The sequence below is a fragment of the Sorex araneus genome, chromosome 4 (assembly GCF_027595985.1).
Source record: "Sorex araneus isolate mSorAra2 chromosome 4, mSorAra2.pri, whole genome shotgun sequence".
Classification (NCBI taxonomy): Eukaryota; Metazoa; Chordata; class Mammalia; order Eulipotyphla; family Soricidae; genus Sorex; species Sorex araneus.
In genome coordinates, this window is record NC_073305.1 from 150,064,244 (window position 1) to 150,086,574 (window position 22,331).

The window sequence follows — 22,331 nt, forward strand, 5'->3', positions numbered from 1 at the left end:
TTTGAATAAACCATTACTTAATAATTAAACTCTTCAATTACAGTTATATACTTAGCATTGTACAAATTTCACATGTGAAATTATGGTAGACTATCAGTTCAAGCTCATTTTCCTTTTTTCACATATTCATATAGAGTCTTGGTGAGACTAAATCTGTCTCGAATAAATCCCCCACATACAGAGTCTAAAAGCTGACATATATATACTTATGTAGCTTATCCACTATAAACAACGCAGATTTTAAGGGAAGAACAATCATATTTATACAGGTCTTTGTTATTATGGGATATTTTATATGCCATAAAGGCAATATTATAAAGACAGAGAGTTCCTCTGAAATATTCTCAAGATCTTGAAAACTGACTTAAAATAAAGCAATCAGTGCTAGTTTAGATGTGTGGGAAAACAAACTCTCATTCACTGTTGGTAGAAATGTTGACTGATTCATCATCTTTGGAAACCCATAGGCACCTCGGAAAAAACAAAATGAACAATAATTGAGTTCAGCCTGACCCAGCAATTACACTTCTGGGTGTTTATTTTAAAAGACATTTGAATAAGGGTTCCTCAACTAAAACATTTAAAATTAAATAAGAAAATTAAAGTAAAATATTAAATTAAAAATTAATTTTTAGAAACTTTAAAATACTATTAGCTAAGATCGGGGGACAACCCAAGTACTGAGAACAGATGAATGAACTAAGAAATTGTGGTTTATATTCACAATGCGATACTGCTCATACTTATCAAACATTGATAAGAAACAAATGCTATACAATTTGCTGCTATGTGAATGTAATTAGAAGGTATCATGATGAATAAAATCAGTTATAAGGAGAGCAATAGTAACAGGATGATCTTTTTCATATGTGGAATACAAAGGAACATAACATGGGTGAATAACAAATGATCAAAGGTTACAGGACCTGAGAGTTGGTCCAGAGATCTGAGTTCATCTGGTGGATGACTTAAAGGATACACTGTAAATAAATTAGAGCAGATACAATCAACAAAGAAAATGTTACTGAGAGAAATTTTTAAGTGAGATAAAATAAACTAAATAAAAAAGAGTTTTTCTTTGACCATGAATCTATTATGTCATGAACTGACATGCTTGTTCACAGAGATGGTGTATACCAGCATTCCTCAACTGAAGGCTCTATGGATGGGCTTTCAGGATATTCCAAGATGGACACAAGTAAAAATTGGAACATAAAAGGGGCGGGGCATGAAATGATACTCAGGACAACCAACAGGACAGTGGGGGTGTCAAGAAGGAAATAAAGTTGGAAGGAGGCCACACTCAGAAAAAGGCTGAAGAGTAGTTTATACTATTCCAAAGTAAATAAGGTTTAAAAAATTATACCTTGTAATAAGTATAGACTAGCATCATAAACTGTGAAGATATTTTGTTATTGAATTAGGACTGATAGAAGTTCATAAAGCAGGCACATAAAGCAGGCACAGATCACAAAGGTCATGCACAGAAACCAACATTCTTATTTTATCAATCAGCACTTCTGAGAAAAATCACTGTCATACTATACTGTAGATTTCTTAATATAAAAGATACATTAATACATACTTTCTCAAGTTTATGCAAAATCAATGAGGCATATCACATGACTGGGAATAGAATGCATGCCAACCTATAACAGTATTTTGTTATTTTATTTAAGTTTTGAGTCACACCTGGTGATGCTCAGAACTTACTCTAGGCTCTGCGCTGAGGAATTACTCCTGGCAGTGTTCAGGGGGTGGAACCCGTGTTGACCGATGCAACCTTATCACTGTACTATTGCTCTAGCACTACTAATAATTGTTTTGACAAATATTGTCCTTCTAACTTTACAACTTCCAGTAATTTCATAGTGGGCACATATCTTAATGGAATAAATTATTTTTAAAATTTGTTTTCACTTTAATTTTTATTTACTCTTCTTAGTAATGCCTGTAACTAGCCCCATAAATGTTATTCCCTAATACTTACTAATTTTTCTGAATATCTTAGTTATTATATACCTTAGCCATAAATTATAGAACATGTTATAATACTAATTATGAAAATTAATAAGAATACTCAAAAAGTGGGGAAAAGCAGACATGGAGATAGAGGCAGATATATGAAGAGCTGCGTATTCACTTATTCTGTCTGCATATAATGTTTGATGCAATTAGTAGTTCTCTCATGAAAAGAATGATATATACTGTTGTTACTTCATTTTAGCTTCAGAGACTTTGCAACTATATTATCATCTATATATATTTCATAATCAACATTGTTTCTGTGATTTCCTCCCATAATTAGAGCACTTATTCAGAAATTTCCCACTGTTTGACTGATACATTTCATGCTCCACTTTTTCCCTGCTGTGTCCCCACAGTTATGATGCTCAGAATTTATAGTTTACCTTCTTGTTGATGCCGTTTTACATTCCTGCATATTGTTTTTTTCATAAGCTACAGAGAGCAGTGTTTCTGTCAGAGTGTTCTTTTATATAGGTTAACAGTGGTGCTCTGAGAAGAGCCATTTATTTTTGATGGGTTCTCTCAAGCAATATGTAATAACACCTTTTTAGTATGTAGTGTAAAGTATCACTGTTGATGGAATGTTTCTTTATATAGTAGCTCAAGGTTCATAACAGTGTTATATCCAAGTTTTATAACCATATAGTTATTAAGCAATCAGAAAATTCATCTCCACTGTTTGCTCTCTGAAAGGTATGTGGACCTAGAACTTACTAGGAATAACAGCCTGAGTTTTCCTTTCCCTTTTTAACCACTGCAAGACCAAGTGCAAACTTTAGTTATGGTTCTCTGTCAAAACCATCATAGCTGTAGATTCTATATATATTTAAAGTACCTTAAGGAAAAAAGAACAGAGCTTTATGGCTGGAGAGATTAGTACAGTGTGTAGGACACTTGCCTTTCTTGTGGCTGACCTGGGTTCAATCTCAGGCACTGCATCTGGGTCCGCGAACCCACTGGTCTAGTAGTGATCCCTGAGCTCTGAGCCAGGATAAATCCCTGAGCACTTCTGGGTGGGACCCACCTCTACTTCCAAAAAGAAAACCAAGCAAACAAACAAAAAGAAATAGAACTTTATAGCCATACAGATAACACAGAGCCAAAGGCACCTTATATGCACTGGGACTGACCTAGATCCCTGAGCTCCACCTGGATGATCCTGTGGCAGGGCCAGGATTAAAGTACTGAGCCCTCCTCCCACAAAAATAAAATCAAACAAATAGAGCTTTTAGGCAGTTGTCATGGGTTTGTTTTCTCTCTCTCTCAGTGGCTTTTGGGAAAATGTGCTACACAGTTAAAGAAGTAGATTTAGAAAAATGACCATCCAAGAAGTCTTCAAGCTAAGTCAGAGATATTTATAGGTGGATGATCTATTTCGAGTTAATGTATCCTTCTGACAAAAAACATCATTAAGGCACAGTGGTGTTAGTAATGTAGGGGTTTTAAAACTCTTTTTTTTTTAAACTTGTTAAAAATATGTTTGAAAGTTTTTAAAATAGAACATTGTTGTTTTTTAATGTTTTATACTGTGTAGTCTATTATACTTTTACCTGAGGGCAGGTAGGAACAATAAAACAGAATTTTACTTACACCATTTTCCTTTTTGATTTTTGACAGAGACTTGCCAGCTGTCCAGGTTTGAATTTTCCATATTAAAAGACTTTTCTATCTGCTGGCCAATTTAAGTGTCATTTTTACTGTTGATTTTACTGTTGGCTGGTTAGATTGTTGGCAATTTGTTTTGTTTGTCTATTCTTCGTGCTTACTTTTGTTCTGTATACGTTAACTATAACTTTTAAAGCACAGATTTATGAAGGGTAATTATATCATTATCTCCCTACTTGTTTGCCTATTCTTTATGCTTACTTTTGTTCATATATCTTAATTGTAATTTTTGAAACACAACTTAATAAAGAATAATTTTATATTAGCTTCCCTAATTTATAGTGATGCTTTATTTTTACAATAATTTTCTATTATTTTATTTATTTAATTTGGTTGGGGAAGTTTGGGTCGGCAATAATCAGAGACTATCCCTATCACTGTCACCCCTGGCAGTGTTCAGGAGACCACATGCAGTATCTAACTAAGATCATGGCCACAGCATGCAAAACAAGTGCCTGAACCTCTGTACTATCTTTTTGATCCGACTATGCATTGCCTTCATTTATTTTAGGATGTATAGGGGACAAAGGAGACGACCAAAAGTCACGGTTGATTTATAATACAATATGTGTTATGTTAAAAAAAAAGATCCTAGACACTACTCATAAATCCTATATTTTCCAAATGAGGACTAAGAACTGCCCTCAATGCCCCAGAAAAGAGCATGGCTTATGGAGGACACTAGAGTGACTGTGGCAGATGCATGTATGGACATTCTGATGGCTGTAGTTATTTTTCCTCTACATTGACCCTCTTTTCTCTACTCACAATGTATACTGTGACATGTGAGCAGCCGTAACAACAAGTCTTTTGTATGGACTTTGCTTCCAAATTTGCTGGATGATGACTTCAGAATTTTGACAGTGCTTATGACAATGTAATTTATCCTGTGACTGCACAGATGACATCCTGTGAATACTAGCTTGATGCTTCTGAAAGAATTGTTCTTGGATAGATTACAACTGTCTAGGAATACCCAGTTCCCAAAGTTTCCCTTTGAAATATTATGTTCAATATTAAGTAGATACAAATTCCAGATATGGTGACACAGTAAGAATTTCTAAATTGCATTGGATCCTTAATCTCACCCCTTTCTCATCAATCTCCTATTTTTCTCTTCTAGGTTTGTGTGCTGGAGAGGCAAATATTTGACTTCCTTGGATATCAGTGGGCACCTATCCTAGCAAATTTTGTACATATTATTATTGTCATTCTTGGTTTATTTGGAACTATTCAATATAGACCTCGTTACATAACCGGAGTAAGTATAATTTCCAGATAATTATTTTTAATCTATGTAGAAATAAATAACTATAGATGTCTTCAAAACTTATATGTGGATAATGTTCTTGTAGTTCCACATTTTTACATAGTTTAAAAAATAAATCAATAGTAATTAAAACTGTGATTTAATAGTATTTGAAAGAAAATGAAAGTAGATTTTATTTTCATAAATTGTCCTTTCAGTAAGTAGTCCCATGCAGTGACTAGCAGACCTGTGCCCTATATTTATTAGTTATAAAACTAATACTTCTGGGGCTGGAGCAATAGCACAGCAGGTAGGGAGTTTGCCTTGAACGCAGCCGACCCAGGTTCTATTCCCAGCATCCCATATGGTCCCCTGAGCACCCCCAGGGGTAATTCTTTAGTGCAGAGCCAGGATGTGCATCGCCGAATGTGAACCCAAAAGAAAGACAAAAAACCCTAATATCTCTGCTTTAACAATCTTAATGTATTTACTCATTTAATAATACTAATTGTAAATCGAATACTGTTATTAATGAACAGAAATGGATATATCATTTTGACAGGAAGATAGTATTCAGAATGGAGCTAATATTTTGAGAGTCAGAATTCTGAGCCATAGTTTCTCAGTTTTCCATAATTCTCTTTGGCTGAAAGTATTTTGCATTCCCACTCAAGTTTAACTTACTTAACATAAAAGTGAATTCTAACAATGTTGCAGTTGCTATGGGAACCATAACTTAGAAATTTTTGCTTTTGTATGTGGCTCAGATCTCAGGCATGACTCTTCATTAATGTAGTTTTATTTTTTAGTTTCATCGTTTTTTTTCTTAGTTCTTATACTTTTAACAAAGGAAATGACTATAGGCACTTAAAATTATAAAGCAGGTTTGTGGTAAAAGCATATATTTAAGATAGCACTGCCAAAGCTTGGCCTTACTCAACACAAACCAGCAGGCTGTCTCCACTTTTACAAAGGTCTCTTTCACATAAAAGATGCCCTCCTATGGCCTCGTCTCTCAGACATCTGGAATCCAGATAAAGTTTTTTGGTACTGAAACAAGCACTATGGTGGTGGCTAGGGCCCAGCGTTTCATTAACTGACAAAGAATGTAAAATATGGCCTTAATCTCTTCCTGTAGGTACACACCCAAATGAAGTGTGTATCATCAGCGAGAGTGTTTAGACATGTAAATCTTGCAAACAGAAGGATGTGTTCTATTGCAGCATAAGGTTTTCAATGCTTAGCATATCACAGCATTGTTCATAACCTTATGTACATTTTTGTTTTATCTGTTATAAAGTAGATAGTATGGTGCTTGGAGTGAATCTGAAATCATAATGCCAGACTTGCTCCTTGCTTCTGACAAATCCCTGTGATTTCAGCAGCAGAATCATTTCATCTTAGTTTTCTTATTTGAAAACATATGAATTAATAATAATTGTATTAACTCATAAGTGTCAGTTCATTATACTATTAGTCACAAAATGAAAGAATGTTAATGTGTATTTTCTATTTCACTAGACTGAAACTCCTTCATAATTTTTATTTTTATTTTATTTATTTATTTTTGCTTTTTTGGGTCACACCTGGCAATGCACAGGGGTTACTTTTGGCTCTGCACTCAGGAATTGCTCCTGGCAATGCTCGGGTGTCCATATGGGATGCTGGGAATTGAACCTGGGTCGGTCGCGTGCAAGGCACGCCCTACCCACTGTGCTATTGCTCCAGCCCCATAGTTTTTATTTTTATAAGTAATGTTACTTTACATATAATTATCTGTAAATGTTTTGACAAATAAGTGGGGATATTCATTAAGATGTTTAAATGCTTTAAAGGTTCTCAGTAAATTTTAGTTATAGTATTTGCTATTATTGAAAATGATACCATAACATATAGAAAGACAAGCAATTTAAAATATTTAAGTGTTCTAAGTTTTGGGTTGAAATGTTTCTATTTCTTTAATTCCAAGCTGCTACAACTTAAAAAAAATTGCAGTACTTTCAAATATGAAATTATAATTCCATCTCTTTAACTAAAATGCATACTTGCACATCTTTTCAAGACAAGCTGCTCGACAGGAGTTAGGATGTTGTGAGACACCTATACTATTGTTAGAATTCTTTGATAGCTGAATGTCTGGACTTTTTCTGAGGTCTAACAATGTGATTTAGAGCTACATCTTTGATTTGATCTTGACTTGCAGAAAACATTCTGAATTTGATATTTTCTTTGAGACAATGTCTTACTTGAAGAATCTGTTGCCAGCTGGGGATGCTGTAAATGCAAAATTTTTATTTTTCAACTCAGCAAGTCCTGGATTGGAAATGTTTCCTCTAAAGTCTGTGTAGAAACAGAACTGTTATTTCTTTAACTTTACTTTCATGTATGTGTGGCTAAAAGATGACAAATGACAGTCGACATTTTGTTTGGAAATCCCCTTATATATAAATTTAGTTTCTATTTTCTGTCTTTCTGGTTGCTGCAGGCAAGAGTTGTGCTAATTATTCAAATAGCAATTGTCCTAATAATTCATGTTTCCATCCTTACAAAACATGTGCTTATCGTTCTTCCAGTTGTACAAGTGTCTCTGTGTGCCCTCTGTTCTCTACATGAAGGTCTTGTCTTAGAACAGAGGCCTGGGGCACTGGAGAGCTATAACAGCAGGTAGAGCACTTGCCTTACACATGATTAACCCAGGTTTGATCCCTGGCATCACACATGGTCGTATAAGCCCTGCTAGGAATGATTCCGGAGTGAAAATCCAGGTATAAGACCTAGGTACTACCAAGTGTGTAAGTGTGTCGCCTCTCCCCCCACCACACACACCCCGCATGCAAACAAAAAACCTGAGTTGTGGGTACTGGCAAGAGAGCAGGAAGCATGCTCTTTGCATGCAAGAATCCAGGGTTTATTCCCCAGGCACATATGGTCACCCGAGCACTTGAGCATTGCCAGGTATGGCACAAAAACAAAACCAAGAAATTTGAATAAAACTCACATAGTGATAAACTGAATGTTTTGAGATTATTTCTCAATAATCTGTTTTTGTGCACTGATATCATTCAATTTCTGGTACCTGTATCTATTTATGTTCTTGTGTAACCTCTGTACAATGAATCATTTCTATGAAGTTTTTTATCTTTATTCATTTGATTTAATGGTCATGATTCCATGTGAAAGGTCAAATAAACCCTAACAAAATAGAGAATTTGACATAAAATAGAATTAAGAATTTTCAGTTTGCCCAAAGATGGTAAATGAATTTCAGTTAAAAAGAAATTTCCATTAAATCATAGATAGCAAAATTTCTGGTTAGTAAATAGTCTTGGCTTCAAAGAAAATTTGTAATTAGGGGCAAAGTATAATAACAATAATGTGTGACAATGCCTAAGAAATTTTGACCATATCTCTGTGCATTGGACTTAGAAAATTAATATTAATTTTATTCCATAATAATAAAGGCCTTAATGATATCTATATTCCCTTTTATATTTTATAACAAAACAACTTAATATAAAATATAGCCAATTATTTTGTAATTTCACAACGAAGCATTATTTTTTGTAGTTTTTCATACTACCTTAGGCTATATGCAAATAAAATATGTTTGTTACACTACATATTCAAATATATGTTATGATTTCTTTAGTACTGCATCAAAAAATAATATTCAATTATTTATTTAGTGTTTCACAACTTGCTTTATGTAAATAAATGTATTTCTCATTTTACCTATGGTGTTAGTGTTTATCTTGCTATTCAAATATATTAATCAATATACATATGTACATAATAAATTAAATATATTTACGATCTGAATGTAATTCATTTTTTAAAAATTATATTTTATGTTTTGATACTATTTTATATCTGTAATCACTGTCGATTTTGGAATTTATAAAATTTGAATATCATTCTTAGAATACTTTATCGCTTCAAGACAAGTGCTTTGAAATAGCATCCAGGAAAAAGATATTCCTTTTACTGTTATTTGCTCTTTACAAAGAGTTTCAAATTATTGATGAGGCATCTTATTTTGTTGAAATATTTTTACAGGCATGCAAATATAGTCTGAAACAATAAGCACATAACACCAAATTGAATTTAAATCTATTGGTAATGAGTTCTGTTTCCTTTACTAATATTCTTTTCCATAAGAGCAAAGAAGAATTTAAAGTAGTTAATTGGAACAAGAACTCATTAGTAGCTTTTGAAGGCCTCTGGCATTTTAAGGAATATAAATATGTTGAAGAAAGTGAAATAAATTATTTCAATTTCAGGCAAAGGAAATATGAAATCAGAACCTTAGAAAGAATCTGTCTTTTGTAATTTACAACAACATGAAATCCTAAAGAAAACACCATATTAACTCTGGTTGTTTTATTCATAAATAAAAACTTACAATGTCTTTCATGAAAGTATTGCCTTATGTCACAATTGAGATTGTCCTGTAAATCTTCATTTGGGATGCAATTTTGAATTCTAATGCTTGCTATTATTAGTACAAGCTTGTTATTGCTTTTCATAAAAAGTAATGTTTAGTTGCCCTGTTTTAAACTTCCTAAAATAATCTAAGGAGTTGTTTGTTTCTCTAGTAAAGATACATCTTTCTTCATGATATTGCCAAAGGACATTTTGTCACAACAAAGTTTTCTTATTCTATCCTTCTTTCCTGGGCTGGAGTGATAGCACAGCAGGCAGGGAGTTTGCCTTGCAAGCAGCTGACCCGGTTTCGATTTCTTCACCCCTCTCGGCGAGCCCAGAAAGCTCCCCGCACTGCAGAGCCTGGCAAGCTACCCGTGGCGTATTCGATATGCCAAAAACAGTAACAACAAGTCTTATAATGGAGACGTTACTGGTGCAACAGGATGACAGTGACAGTGAGAGTGATCCTTCTTTCCTAACATTTCTCTATTTCTCCTAACCCACTTCATCCCTCGCATCTCCCTTCCTCCTTCCCACCTACCCACTCCCATCTACTCCCACATCCCCGTCTTCCTTCCCATATCCCTTATGTACCTTCCCTACTTCCTCTCGCTCTCCATTCTTACCACTTAACTAAATTATTTTTAAAAAGAATCCTTATAGACGGTGTCCCCATTGACTTCATCAAAGAAACTCAGTCCTGAACTAGAAAAAAAAGTTTAAAAAATGAAATATTCTTTTGAAATTGATAAAGACAGAGATGCAGAGAGTAAAACAACACTATTCTAAGGTTTATAGGAATCAGGATAAACATCAGCATAATTATCATCATTATTACTTTTATTATTACCTTCAAACTCTTTAAAGTTATTGCTTTCATACTCTTTTCCTGAAGTCTTGTAAATCTCACATTCATTTTTTACTTCTTTCAACAAACTCATATGACTAACAAAAGGACTTGAACCCCGGGGCTGGAGTGATAGCACAGCAGGTAGGGTATTTGCCTTGCACGCGGTCAACCCTGTTTCGATTCCCAGCATCCCATATGGTTCCCTGAGCACTTCCAGGAGTAATTCCTGAGTGCATGAGCCAGGAGTAACCCCTATGCATCGCCGGGTGTGACCCAAAAACAAAACAAAACAAAACAAAACAAAACAGAACAAAATCAAATAAAAAGGACTTGAACCCCCTGGCCCCTAATTCTAAACCCTTTCTTTACTGAGCCACAATGAGGAATGTAAGTCATGTCTTATGAATGAAATGGTTTTGGTTAAGTTGTTGCAATTTTAAAATTCATCATGTAACTTGAAGAGTATTTAGAAATTTAAATTATGAGGTTGGGGATGTAGTTTACTGCAGAGATTTTGCTCCATGTATATGAGAGAAAGTTTAACCCCTGGCACTGCCAAAATAAATCAAAACAAAAAGTATTTTGGATCCACTAAATCCCAGTAGTTGCATTCTGCCTTTCTTATGTGAATCTGTATCAAAGATTGCATTTTTAGCTTCTCTTTTGTTGAGAAAATGATTTCCTATCTCAAGAATAAAAACCAATAAACCGTAAGTGATGAATTTTGAATAATGCAAAGCATTATCACAGACCACCTTAATTTCCAGGAATAGTGGTATTAAATAGGATTCCTTTATTATCACTATTAGGACATCATAATTTTGCAAAGTTATTTGCAGTAAAGTTTTAAGGCATATAGTGTTCCAACATCAGTCTCACCTCCAGTTTCAGCTTCCTTCTATTAATGTTCCCAGATTCCTTTCCACTATACAATCTCCCACTTTGATCTGCACATTTTTAAAGTTTAATTATTATAGTTTGGATCTCACACTTACGGTTACCAACAACCGTAATTGTGAGATATATGTGTGTGTGTGTGTGTGTGTGTGTGTATACACACACACATATATATATATATATATATATATATATATATATATATATGACGTCACTGATACACCCAGGATCTGTGACCTCTGTCCCTGTTCCCTCCTGTCTACCTCTTCTTACACCCCTCCTCCCTCCCCACTCCATGCCCACACCCTTGATGTCTTTACTTCCTATCCTCCTAATTTCTGTAATTTAGGGTCAAGGATAGTTTAAATTCCCCCCACTTTGACTTTGCATTCACTTATGCATTATTCTATTACTACAGATAAGTGTAGTAGTAAAATATTAAAATCTTGAAATTAAAAATTTTAAATTAATATTAAAATTATAAAATATTAAACTGAAATATTAAAATTCAGCACTGTCACTATTTTTTGCTCATATTGTTACCATTTTGTGATCAGGACCTCCTTCAGCTTACTCTTGTATTCTTCTAATGAACTTCCATGTTTTTTCAGAAACTTATATTGCCCTTCCTCCCTCTCCCTCCCTCCCTCTCTCCCTCCCTCCCTCTCTCCCTCCCTCCCTCCCTCTCTCCCTCCCTCCCTCCCTTCCTTCCTTCCTTCCTTCCTTCCTTCCTTCCTTCCTTCCTTCCTTCCTTCCTTCCTTCCTTCCTTCCTTCCTTCCTTCCTTCCTTCCCTTCCTTTTTCTTTCATTTTTATGTATTCTCTGGGTGGAACATTGAACTCAGGTACTCCACATGCTAGGTATGGACTCTTCCACTGAGCTACATCCTTGGCCTCTCTTTATTTTCTGACACCACAAGATGCTCCAGGCTCATCTTGAACTTTCCTCATTCTAGGAATGATTCATCCATCTCTCCAGGGAATGCTTGTTCTTCAATTACAGGTCATTTTAGAAACCAAGATTTCAAGATCTAAACATACCTATGCTCATTGCCAGTGAAGTGTTACTGCTTTTACAACCACTCAACTGATAGTTAGGGAGTATTTGTGTGTATACTACCCACTTTGCTGAAATTTAAAACTGCTTTTTATTCTTGTTCTTTCCTCAAGAGACTTACTTTATCTACTATAATTACTTCGTAGAATTTCTTAGCAGGGATCAGCCAACATTTTGTTTAACCAGTTCTCTAAAGGTAGCTATTTATAATTTTATGTTTTGTTTTATATTATCAAATGCTGTACATATGTGTATACACATGCTAAGTGCCATTTCTCTAGAATAGATATGAGATGTTAAAAATGTATCAAGAATCTGGTAATGTAAGATGTTGATGAAATAAATTGAATAAAATAAGATAAATGGAAATATAGTCCATTCTCATAGATTGGAAAAATTAATGTTGTTAAAATGTTTATTATTTCTCAAACAAGCCACATATTCAGTGCAATTCTACCAAAATTCAAAACACATTTTCATAAAAATAAAATAGACATAATAAAATTTGCATAAGACACAGAAAAGTCCAAATAGCCAAAACAGTCTTAAGAAAAATAAACAGAACTGGACTTTGTTTGTTGAGCTCCTTGATTTCAAACTATATTCAAAATTATGGTATCAAAAAGCATGGCACTGGCAAAAAAAGTTAATGAAACAGATTAATGAAACAGAATGAAGAGTCCAGAAATAAATTTATATACTTTTTTTTTAAAGGAGTAGAGTAATGGTTAGGGTATTTGCCTTGCACATGGCCCACCCAGGTTCGATTCCTCCGTCCTCCAAGAGCCCGGCAAGCTACCGAGAGTATTCTGCCCACATGACAGAGCCTGGCAAACTACCTGTGGTGCATTCGATATGCCAAAAACAGTAACAACAAGTCTCACAATGGAGAAGTTACTGGTGCCTGCTCGAGCAAACTGATGAACAACAGGAGGACAGTGACAGTGACTGCGCTACAAATTAATGAGATCATCTGGTGTAATGTGTAAAAATAAAAAGAAAAGAAAGGGTGCGGGCGGCGAGGCAGGCGATGGAAGGAAGAAGGCCAAACTGGTTGCTAGATCGGTTTATTTCATTTCCATCTCCATTCTCCTCTGATTCTCCTCCTGCTTCTTTCTCCCCCATCCTACTTCATTCTCTCTCTCTCTCGATCTGTGGATATAGCCCCTGTGGATCTGGCTCCCGTGGATCTGGCCCCCCCAACCCACTCTTACAGCCTAGTTAAATCTCCACAGCATGAGGGGGTTGGGGCATACACATAGGTGTGGTCAGCAATAGGGTAAGGTTCTTTTTCCTCAGGGGATGCTTCTCCTAGGACTTAATTCTCTTTCAGCAGGAGGATCCACCCAAGGGCAGAGTCCCATGAATGTGTTTCTCTTCTCCTCAGCCAGCAAACATATAAGAATTCATAATATTAATCATTTTGTATGGACACAATAAGAGATGCATTAAAGCTTATAGAATTGCTCTCCTGGGGCCATCTCAATCTCAGACTACAGTGCTCAGGCCAGAACAGTCTTTCCTATCCCTAGCAGGGTCCCAGTCTCATACTATTGGATCATGACAGCATTTGTCTATGATCAAGCTCTTAACTTATAGTTAAGAATTAGGCACTTTGGCCAGGCCCATCTCGATGCCAGGGTAGCACATAACTCACCGCTTGCCCTGGATCCTTCCCGTCCCACGTCGGGGACCCTACTTTGGGGTTCTAGGAACTGAGGGCAACTGAGGCTTAAGTGGAGAAAGCAGATGTCCAGGAGGGAATAATATTCGAGGCCAATTAAGTCCCAAGTTACAAAAACATAATATTGTCTTCTTGTGTCTATACAAAAAAAGACATAGCTTTAAAGTAAATTATTCAAAAGGCATAAAGAGGAGAGAAAGGCAATGTTATAATATTCAGTGTCCTAGGAAGTTCTGACCTTACAAATTAGCAGTCATATTAAGGGAAGAGCAGATAAACTGGTAGAAGTGGTTACAGATAAACAAAGGAATGGGAGTGACTCGGGAGCACTTTGATGGGCGTGACTGATATACCTAAGCTCCTAGTGGCAAGGGGAGAAAGGACAAACCAATGATATACAACAGTGTAAAAAATTACAAAGACGGGAGTGCTTGCAGGAGGGGGAGATGTGATGTCTTGTATTGTTCTCCGGCTCTTGGGGCGGTTCTTTTGAGCACATGCCGCTCACTTTTCATGCTCTGATCTGCTGTGTATGGACCAGATCAGGATGACTCCTCCTTGTGCTCTTCTTCTGTGTGTGCAGCTGTGATCTCTTTTGTCTGTCTCTGTAGTCTCTCCTCTGGTCTCTCCCGACCTCTCTCTGTCTCTGCTTCTGTATCTTCTCTTTTGCTTCTGCGTCTTCTCTCTCTGCTTCTGTGTCTTCTCTGCTGCTTCTGTCTTGCCTCTATCTTTCTCCCTTGCTTCTGTCTTCTCCTTGCTGTGTCTTCTGTCTGTGTCCTGCTGCCTGTGTCTGTGTCCTGCTGTCTCTTCTGTCTCTGCTGTCTCTTTCCCCACAGTTTTAGTTTATATAGCAATCACATAAGGCAGTAACATAAAGGTAGGTTGACAGTAACAAATGAACAAAGAGGGGTAAAACCCATTCTCCAGGAGATTAACAAAAATCTCATCTAAAGAGATTACTAGGAGATCCGCTCAAGGGTGGGGTCCAAACAAGGGTGTGTCAGGGTGTGTCCCTTTCTTCCTTCCTCAGCTACTAATCCATTTAAATAGTTATAGTAAATCTACTTCAAATATTTCTAACAATGTCTTCTGTATGAGCACAGTAAGAGATGTATCGAACTTAAAGTTCAGTTCTTTCTGAGGACATCTCACTATATTTTCTAGACTACAGTCCTCAGGTCAGGTTAGTCTTCCTAACCGCAGCAATCTCCTAGTCTTGTCATTACTTATGGAGCATTTGTCTATGACCATGCTCTCAACTTATAGTTGAGTATTGTGGTGCTTTGGCCTGACCCGTTTCAATGCCAGGGTATCTCACAGCTTGCCCTGGGTCCATTCTGTCCCTCCTTGGGACCCTGCTTTTGGGGTGCTAGGAAATAAGGGTAACTGAGTTGAGAAAGTGGGTGCCCAGGAGTAAATATTATTGGAGTCAATCGGCTCCCAAGTTACAAAGCATATTATTAACTGTATTCCTATGTCCTTATAGAAAGGCCATTGCTCTAAGGTAAACTAAGTTCCCTGCAGCAAGGCTGAAAAGACAAACCCAATGTTATCCTACAATCTGGTATTTGTCTACCTTCTTCTGATGTATTTCACCTAATCTGATATCCTCCAATTTCATCCATGTTGCAGCAAATTACATGATTTCATCTTTCCTTGAAGATGCATTGTATTCTGTTGTGTACGTGTACCACCCTTCATTATCCACTGTTCTTTCATTGGACACCTAGATTCTGTATCCTAGTTATTGTATGAAGTGCTGCTATGAATAAGGGTGTGGATATGTCCTTTCGAATGAATGTTTTTTGTCCTGGAGGAAGATACTAAAAAGAGGAATAGTTGAATAGTATAGCAACTCTTAGAACAGTGTTCAATTTTTTTATAATAATCCACATTTTATAGCAGTAATCATTAATGTGCATGTATAAATTTATAGCAATGCCATCATACATTAAGGACAATGTGTCTTACTCATATTTATTAGTTTAAGGAGTTTCAAATGACTGATATAAAAATATTTCTGTGTTTTTGAAAAATACTCATAGTTGGCACTGAAATACCGAGAGTATCCCACCTGCAAGGCAGAGCCTGGCAAGCTACCTGTGGCATATCCGATATGCCAAAAATAGTAACAACAAATCTCACAATGGAGACATTACTGGTGCTCACTCGAGCAAATCGATGAACAATGGGATAACAGTGCTATATTTATTGCAATTTTTCAGTTGCTTCAACTAAGAATACAATTACCAGTTGTGCGAGGACCCGTGGCTGAGATCTCCAAGCCTGCTTGGATCAGGATTGGGCCTTCTCCACCCAGATCCCCATTTTTTCCAGTAGCTTGGCAGTCACACCCACAAACTCCCTCCCTGCATCATGTTATCTCATCAATGGCCAAGATCCAGAGATTATAAAACAAAGCTCCCGGAAGAGAGCAACACAGTATTGCCTGCCCCCACACCAGGCTGACTTCACAAGGACCCCTTTGGAGGGTGACAGGTTGAGTTTCCCTCCACGCACCGAGCAGAGTCCTGGCAGCTGGAAATCTCCGGAACCCAGCTACAGCCATGCTCAAGGGCACGCTCCACAAGCTCGGATGAGGACCAGAGAAACACACATATGCGGGACCCATGGCTGAGATCTCCAAGCTTGCTTGGTTCAGGTCTGTGCCTCCTCCACCCAGCTTCTCCCCATTTTCCAGTAGCTTGGCAGCCACACCCTCAAGCTGCCCTCATTGCCATGTAATCTCATCAACAGCCAAGAGACTATAGAATAAAGCTCCCGGAACAGAGCTTGACAATTTTTCCTGGAGCTTGCAGCAGCATTCATGGCCACATGACCTCTTTATTTTTATTTTATTTTTATTTTTTAATTCCCCCCCCCCCGCAAAGCAGAGCCTGGCAAGCTACCTGTGATGTATTTGATATGCCAAAAACAGTAACAACAACGTGCTCTTTCTGTTCCTAGACCAAGCAGATACCACCAGGCTACACTAGCACAGAACAGAGACAAAGGAAGACGTTACTGGCACTCGTTCAAGCAAATGGATGAACAGTGGGATGACAGTGATAGTTTCAGTGAAAATTAAATGAAAGGAAAAGATTTAGAATTTTTTCTTATTTTATTATGAATTATCAAAACAAAAATAATGTGGCTAAAGCTAACTTGATGGATCTTGGCCATGATGATTAGAAGCCAGTATTTATAAATATTTACTTTTGTGTTTGAAGAATAAGAAGGTATTAGACTATATCATTATAGCCGTACTTATTTTTTCAAAATAATACAAAATATAACTGAATAACTATTTTATTCAGATTTTAGTTTTAAGTGATGGGTTTTTAAAATATTTGCTGAGAACTAAAATTTCCCAAAGTATAGATTATGCATTTTTACAGCAACAGATTTTACTACATTATATTGTAATAATATGCATATATCATATAATATATGAAATATACTATATATTATAATAAATTATCTAGTATATAGAATATAATATGTGCATATATAATATAATATAATGCACATATATTATGTAGTATGCAATATATGTATTTATATTGACAGCATTATTCCTGTAAAAAGTGTTTGTAAATCGACACACATTTGTCTTCCCAATGAGGGAAGACAGTGGTAATAATGAGGCAGTTTCGGAACAGATTCTCCCATTTTGATTATGTAAAATTACTTTCCTTGAGCAAGCTTGCTAAATAACAGAAGTTACTCTAAACTATGAAATTTTGGAGTCTACAAAATCACTTAAACACCAAAACACAAAGCTAAAGCCCATTTTCTGAAAGCATTCTGATCTGAATATTTGGGAACAATATACTTATGTCATAGAACCTATAAACACTACTAGTTGCTACAGAATTTGGACTGTGGGGTGAATAACTTTAAATTTCTGAATTGTGCTGCCACTGATGATTAGCCATAGTTTGAATTTTACTCAATTGTGGAATTCATGTCATACAGAATGTTACCAATAGCCATAAAGAAGAGGCATTTTCTGTATTCCAGATAAAGTGACTCCTACCATCTAATATTTTACCTCTCTAAAAAGTGATGTAAAAAAAATTCGTTACTTCTGCATACTACCGGCCCTTTTTTTTTTTATTCTGGGAGGTGAATAATCTGTATTTAAGCCATTTTTTTTCTTGTATTCAGGAGAAAATTATCCAAAAGAAAACTTATTGCTACTGAAGCGTTAAAAGTTTACACATTATGTGTTCAGGACAGAAAATCAATGTAGATTAGAGATGAAGAGACTTGAAAAAGTGGTAAATTAACAGTGTTCCTAATTACCTAGCTTAGTTGTGAAAATAAGTCTTTTCCCATAAGGCTGGAAGAGGGGGGAAATATCATTACAAGTTTTATGGATTTAGCCTGTAGTCCTAAAATAAATGTAATAATGTAACATGGTGAAAGCAATTTATTCTCAAAAGAATGTGTTCCCTTGGGGAAATGTGGGCCATTTATTCTACAAGAAGATCTTTGTTCTCTGATTCTGGTGTTAAACTGTGACTAAAGATTTGGAGAAACTGGTAAATATAAGTAATCAAATTTTGACAATCTAAACTCATGTTTGGAAATTATTTGGGAAAAAGTTGGAGACTTGAAATATATATGTGTGTTTGTATACATATATTTATGTGTGTATCTCTTTTATAAAATAAAAAATAAAATTAGTTCAAGAAGATAATTTTGAAAAAGACTTAAACATACAGTAAAAGTTGTTTTCCTTCTCTCTCTCCATCTGTTCTAATGTCTTTATAGTTCTGGGGCATATATGCAGTTCTGCATGAGATCTGTGAAAGCAGAATCATTTGTGTATAATTTGGTTTTTGGGATATACTTCCTTTTATATTATCTGTGTACCCCATTTCACCCCCCAGTATTTGTTTACAAATACACCCTGTGAAATTTCTGATTACATTTCTTTCATTCTTGTATGGAGAGAAAAAACCTTAAAATATATATTATATTATAGTTAAACTCAAACTGAAACAGTTTATTCTTGTTTTTATTTTAATCATATTTGGGAAATTCATTGTTTTCTTGTTTAAAATTAAATCATTTAAAATATACTTGGCTATGATTTTATCTGGGGCATTTGCTTGAATAATCTGATTTTCTTTCCTGAAAATTTTATTCATAAGTTTTTTTTTTGCTTACATCTAAATTGATGGCTCTCAAAACCTACTTAATAGGCAAGAGTCATGGGATAGATTCAAATTTTCTTAGATCCTATGTATTTTCTATTTTCTATTCTTCACAAAAAGACCTAAAAAAAAATCTTTGCAAGATATGTATTTTCTAAGCATATTCTAACTTTATTCCTGCAATAATTTTACTCGAATCAGAATTCATGATAGAATAAATTTTTTGGTAGTCTTGAAGTGGTTGGTCAGTTATTTCCTAGGAAACAGTATTACCAATGGCATATCTGATGCAAATCTGTTCTTTCTTGTGCAACTAAATTGAAAAGACGTTGCTCCAAATTAATTTTGTCTTTTTTGATTTAATATTTCAAAATAAGATGTTTAAGAGCAGATGTAATTTGGAGCTGGAGAGTTAGTCCAGTTAATATGGTGCTCAACTTGCACATGGCTAACCCAGAGATTTACTCCCCTAACTCTTCACCCACTGTGAGTTATTTCAGCATAGAGCCAGGAGTAAGTACTGAGCAAGACAGGTGTGGGCCCCAAACAAAACAAAACAGAACAAATTATTAGTGAGTATAGTTTAAAAGTCCGTAGGCCCTTTAGATTTGAAGACCTATGGAGTCCTTTAATTGTATAATTTGCATGTATCATTTTTAATGATGTTTAATGATGTTTATTTTATTCTTTAATTTTTTTTAAATCCCCCTTATACTTAATATAAACACTGTGGTTTATAAAGTTGTTTATGATGATTTGTTACAGGCATTCAGTATTCAAGTACCAATCCCACCATTACCATCCTCCACCATTGTCTCCAATTTTCCCAACCACCCTTATGCCTGGCCCCATAGTAGGGACTCAACAATTTATTTAATATTGTTATCAATAATTTGCTAAGAGAATGATCAAAAATAGTTTCCTTAGAAGAAAAATCAGTGAAGATTGTTATATCTCACCTTGAAGCAATTAAGTCCTTGTTAATTAGTAAATTAATTAGTAAAACACTGTTACAGGTTAATCCTTCTGTGTTTGTATTTTGTTAATCAAGATTGGTTGTCTTCTACATTATGGCTCATACAATTCCTGTGTGCTACTACTGGTTTATCAGTGTTGTAGTGTGTAAGACATTTCAGGAAGTCCAGAATTTTTTGCAAGGTGACACAGCTGGAGTTAAATATTTAACCAAATGGTGGCTTTGGGGTTTGCATGTGTGAATGACTGATGGGCCTTCCAGAAGTACAGAGATATGGGAGAGGTAGCCCATTTCAACTCCTTGAAAACCTGGTGATTTCAGTCACGAAACTCACATACCTGAGTTTTTCAGAAGGTAAATTTCTTGCATAATCCTCATTCTGAACAGTGGGTTGCAGGTGGGAGCATGGCATCAGTTGTGGAGTGTGGTAGCTTTCAGCTGTGGGAGCCTTTGCTTGAGTGGGTCCTCGGCTGACCCGCCCACCTCTGGGGTGCCCCTGATGACTCAGCTTTTTGGGGGTGTCTGGGAGAGTCGTCTGAAACCTGTTGATCTCTTTTTTAAGACTTATTTATGTTCTACATTTTAAATACTTACATCATTATCCCCAGAATTTCATGTTGGTAGATATTATGTAACTGTATACTTATTAAATTTTATTTTTTCGTCAGCAATATGAATGTTGATAAAAGCATGTCAATAGTATAGCAAAGTTCCAAGAAGGTGGGAGATTTTTTCCTGGTAAAGTTTGGCAGGACTCAGATGCTTCATAGAATTATTGATAATCTGAGTTGAAATTTAGAGTATGAGTGATGTACCGCTGAAAAGAAAGGAAAAGGCATTTAACAAATCAAATCACAATTAACAAAATATATCACATGAATCTATTTAAAAATATTAATTGATTTATTAATACTATTATTAATATTATTGATTTAAATATAAGGTCCCCAAGAGTGCTACTTATGAACTTTCAGGAAAAACACACTGAATGTATTGACAGGGACCAGATTACGGAGAAGATAATTGGCTCATCCTAAATTGCTTGCACAGAGGATGCTTTAGAGAATTATTCGAGTTTATAGAGGACATTATCCTAAACTACTCTCAACATAGGGGTGATTTTCTGTATTCTTGAAATTTCCTTATTGCATATCACATCATTTGTAACTTACTAAACTTTTTTTCACTTTTGTATTTTTCTTCTAATGATTCGTTTGTGTTTTTGGATAATCAAACATGAGATAAAGTTACAGCTTTTCATTCAGAAGATTTTGCATTTTATGCAAGCTTTATAGAATAAATTGGGGAAACCCTCTGTAACTTCAAATTCAAAGTCCAAATAGGGCTGGAGACATTAATCATTCCTGTAACGTAGCTTTGAAATCATCTAGTCTTAAAATTTTCATGAATGTAATATTTAATCATTCTCTCAATCTATTCTACAGTAATTGGCCTTTTCAAGTTTTACACTTCTTACATGATTTTGATAAGTTTTGACACAACATCTATTTTCTAGAGTTTCTGCTATATTTTATTGTCATAGAGTTCTAGTAATATATGGTACTTAGCATCGTTCAAAAAAATATTTTATGCTGCTTTGTTTTCTTTTCCCTAGTTTTTTTTCTTATTCCATGCATCTTTTCTGAATCATGAGAAAAGTATGAAATTGATAAATTCATAGCTATTTCATTACAAATTTCTCTTATTACTCATTTTGCTGTAATAGGAAAAGGCAAAATTTTGAGGGCATTTGTAAATTTTTATATCAGTGGTGTGGCAGATCCATGATGTGGATGCATGCCCAGTTTGAATTTCCTTAATAATAACCTTTGTACTAAGCTTTATCAGAAATCAGTTATTGACGAAAGCCTTAAAATTTTTTAAAGTTTTCAATGAATAAAAACATTGAATCTTTCTTTTGTTTTAAAACTCAGTAACAATTTTGACATTGCCATGAAAGCCAAATAAATTGACACTAAATTAAATGTTTGACTCCAGAAATGTTCTGTGTAATAGTTTCTATATTATTTATTATATTTTTAGCTCAAAATAAATATTTGGGACAGTATTATGAAATACTCTGAAACTGACCCTTTGGATGGCTTGTGAAAAGTTTGAGTCATGGGATGGTTTTTGATTTGTTCAGCTGTCAACTTAGTGTAATAGTTGTCATTTTCTTGGTCACTCCAGTGTGGTATTTGTAGACATCTTGTCAGTGGTTTTTGAAACACTGCCTCATCTGGGAACTCTGCGCAGTAGAACATACTACTTGTCCTCCACAGTTAAACCCCATCATTTTCCAGAACACAATTGAATCTATTTTATCTTTTCCCTTA

The 22,331-nt window shown here is 35.3% G+C and overlaps 1 protein-coding gene across 3 annotated transcripts in view; it reads left to right on the top strand.

Annotated features, from left to right (window-relative positions):
* NKAIN2 (sodium/potassium transporting ATPase interacting 2) overlaps positions 1–22,331 on the top strand; it is a 1,086,277-nt gene that overhangs the window by 489,412 nt on the left and 574,534 nt on the right. For all 3 annotated transcript variants that reach the window (XR_008629758.1, XM_055134851.1, XM_055134850.1), the window contains exon 2: positions 4,817–4,954. Coding sequence is in view for 2 of the 3 variants with exons in the window: in XM_055134851.1 (XP_054990826.1) it covers positions 4,817–4,954 (138 nt within the window). In the remaining variant the exon portion in view is untranslated. The remainder of the gene's footprint in view (positions 1–4,816; positions 4,955–22,331) is intronic.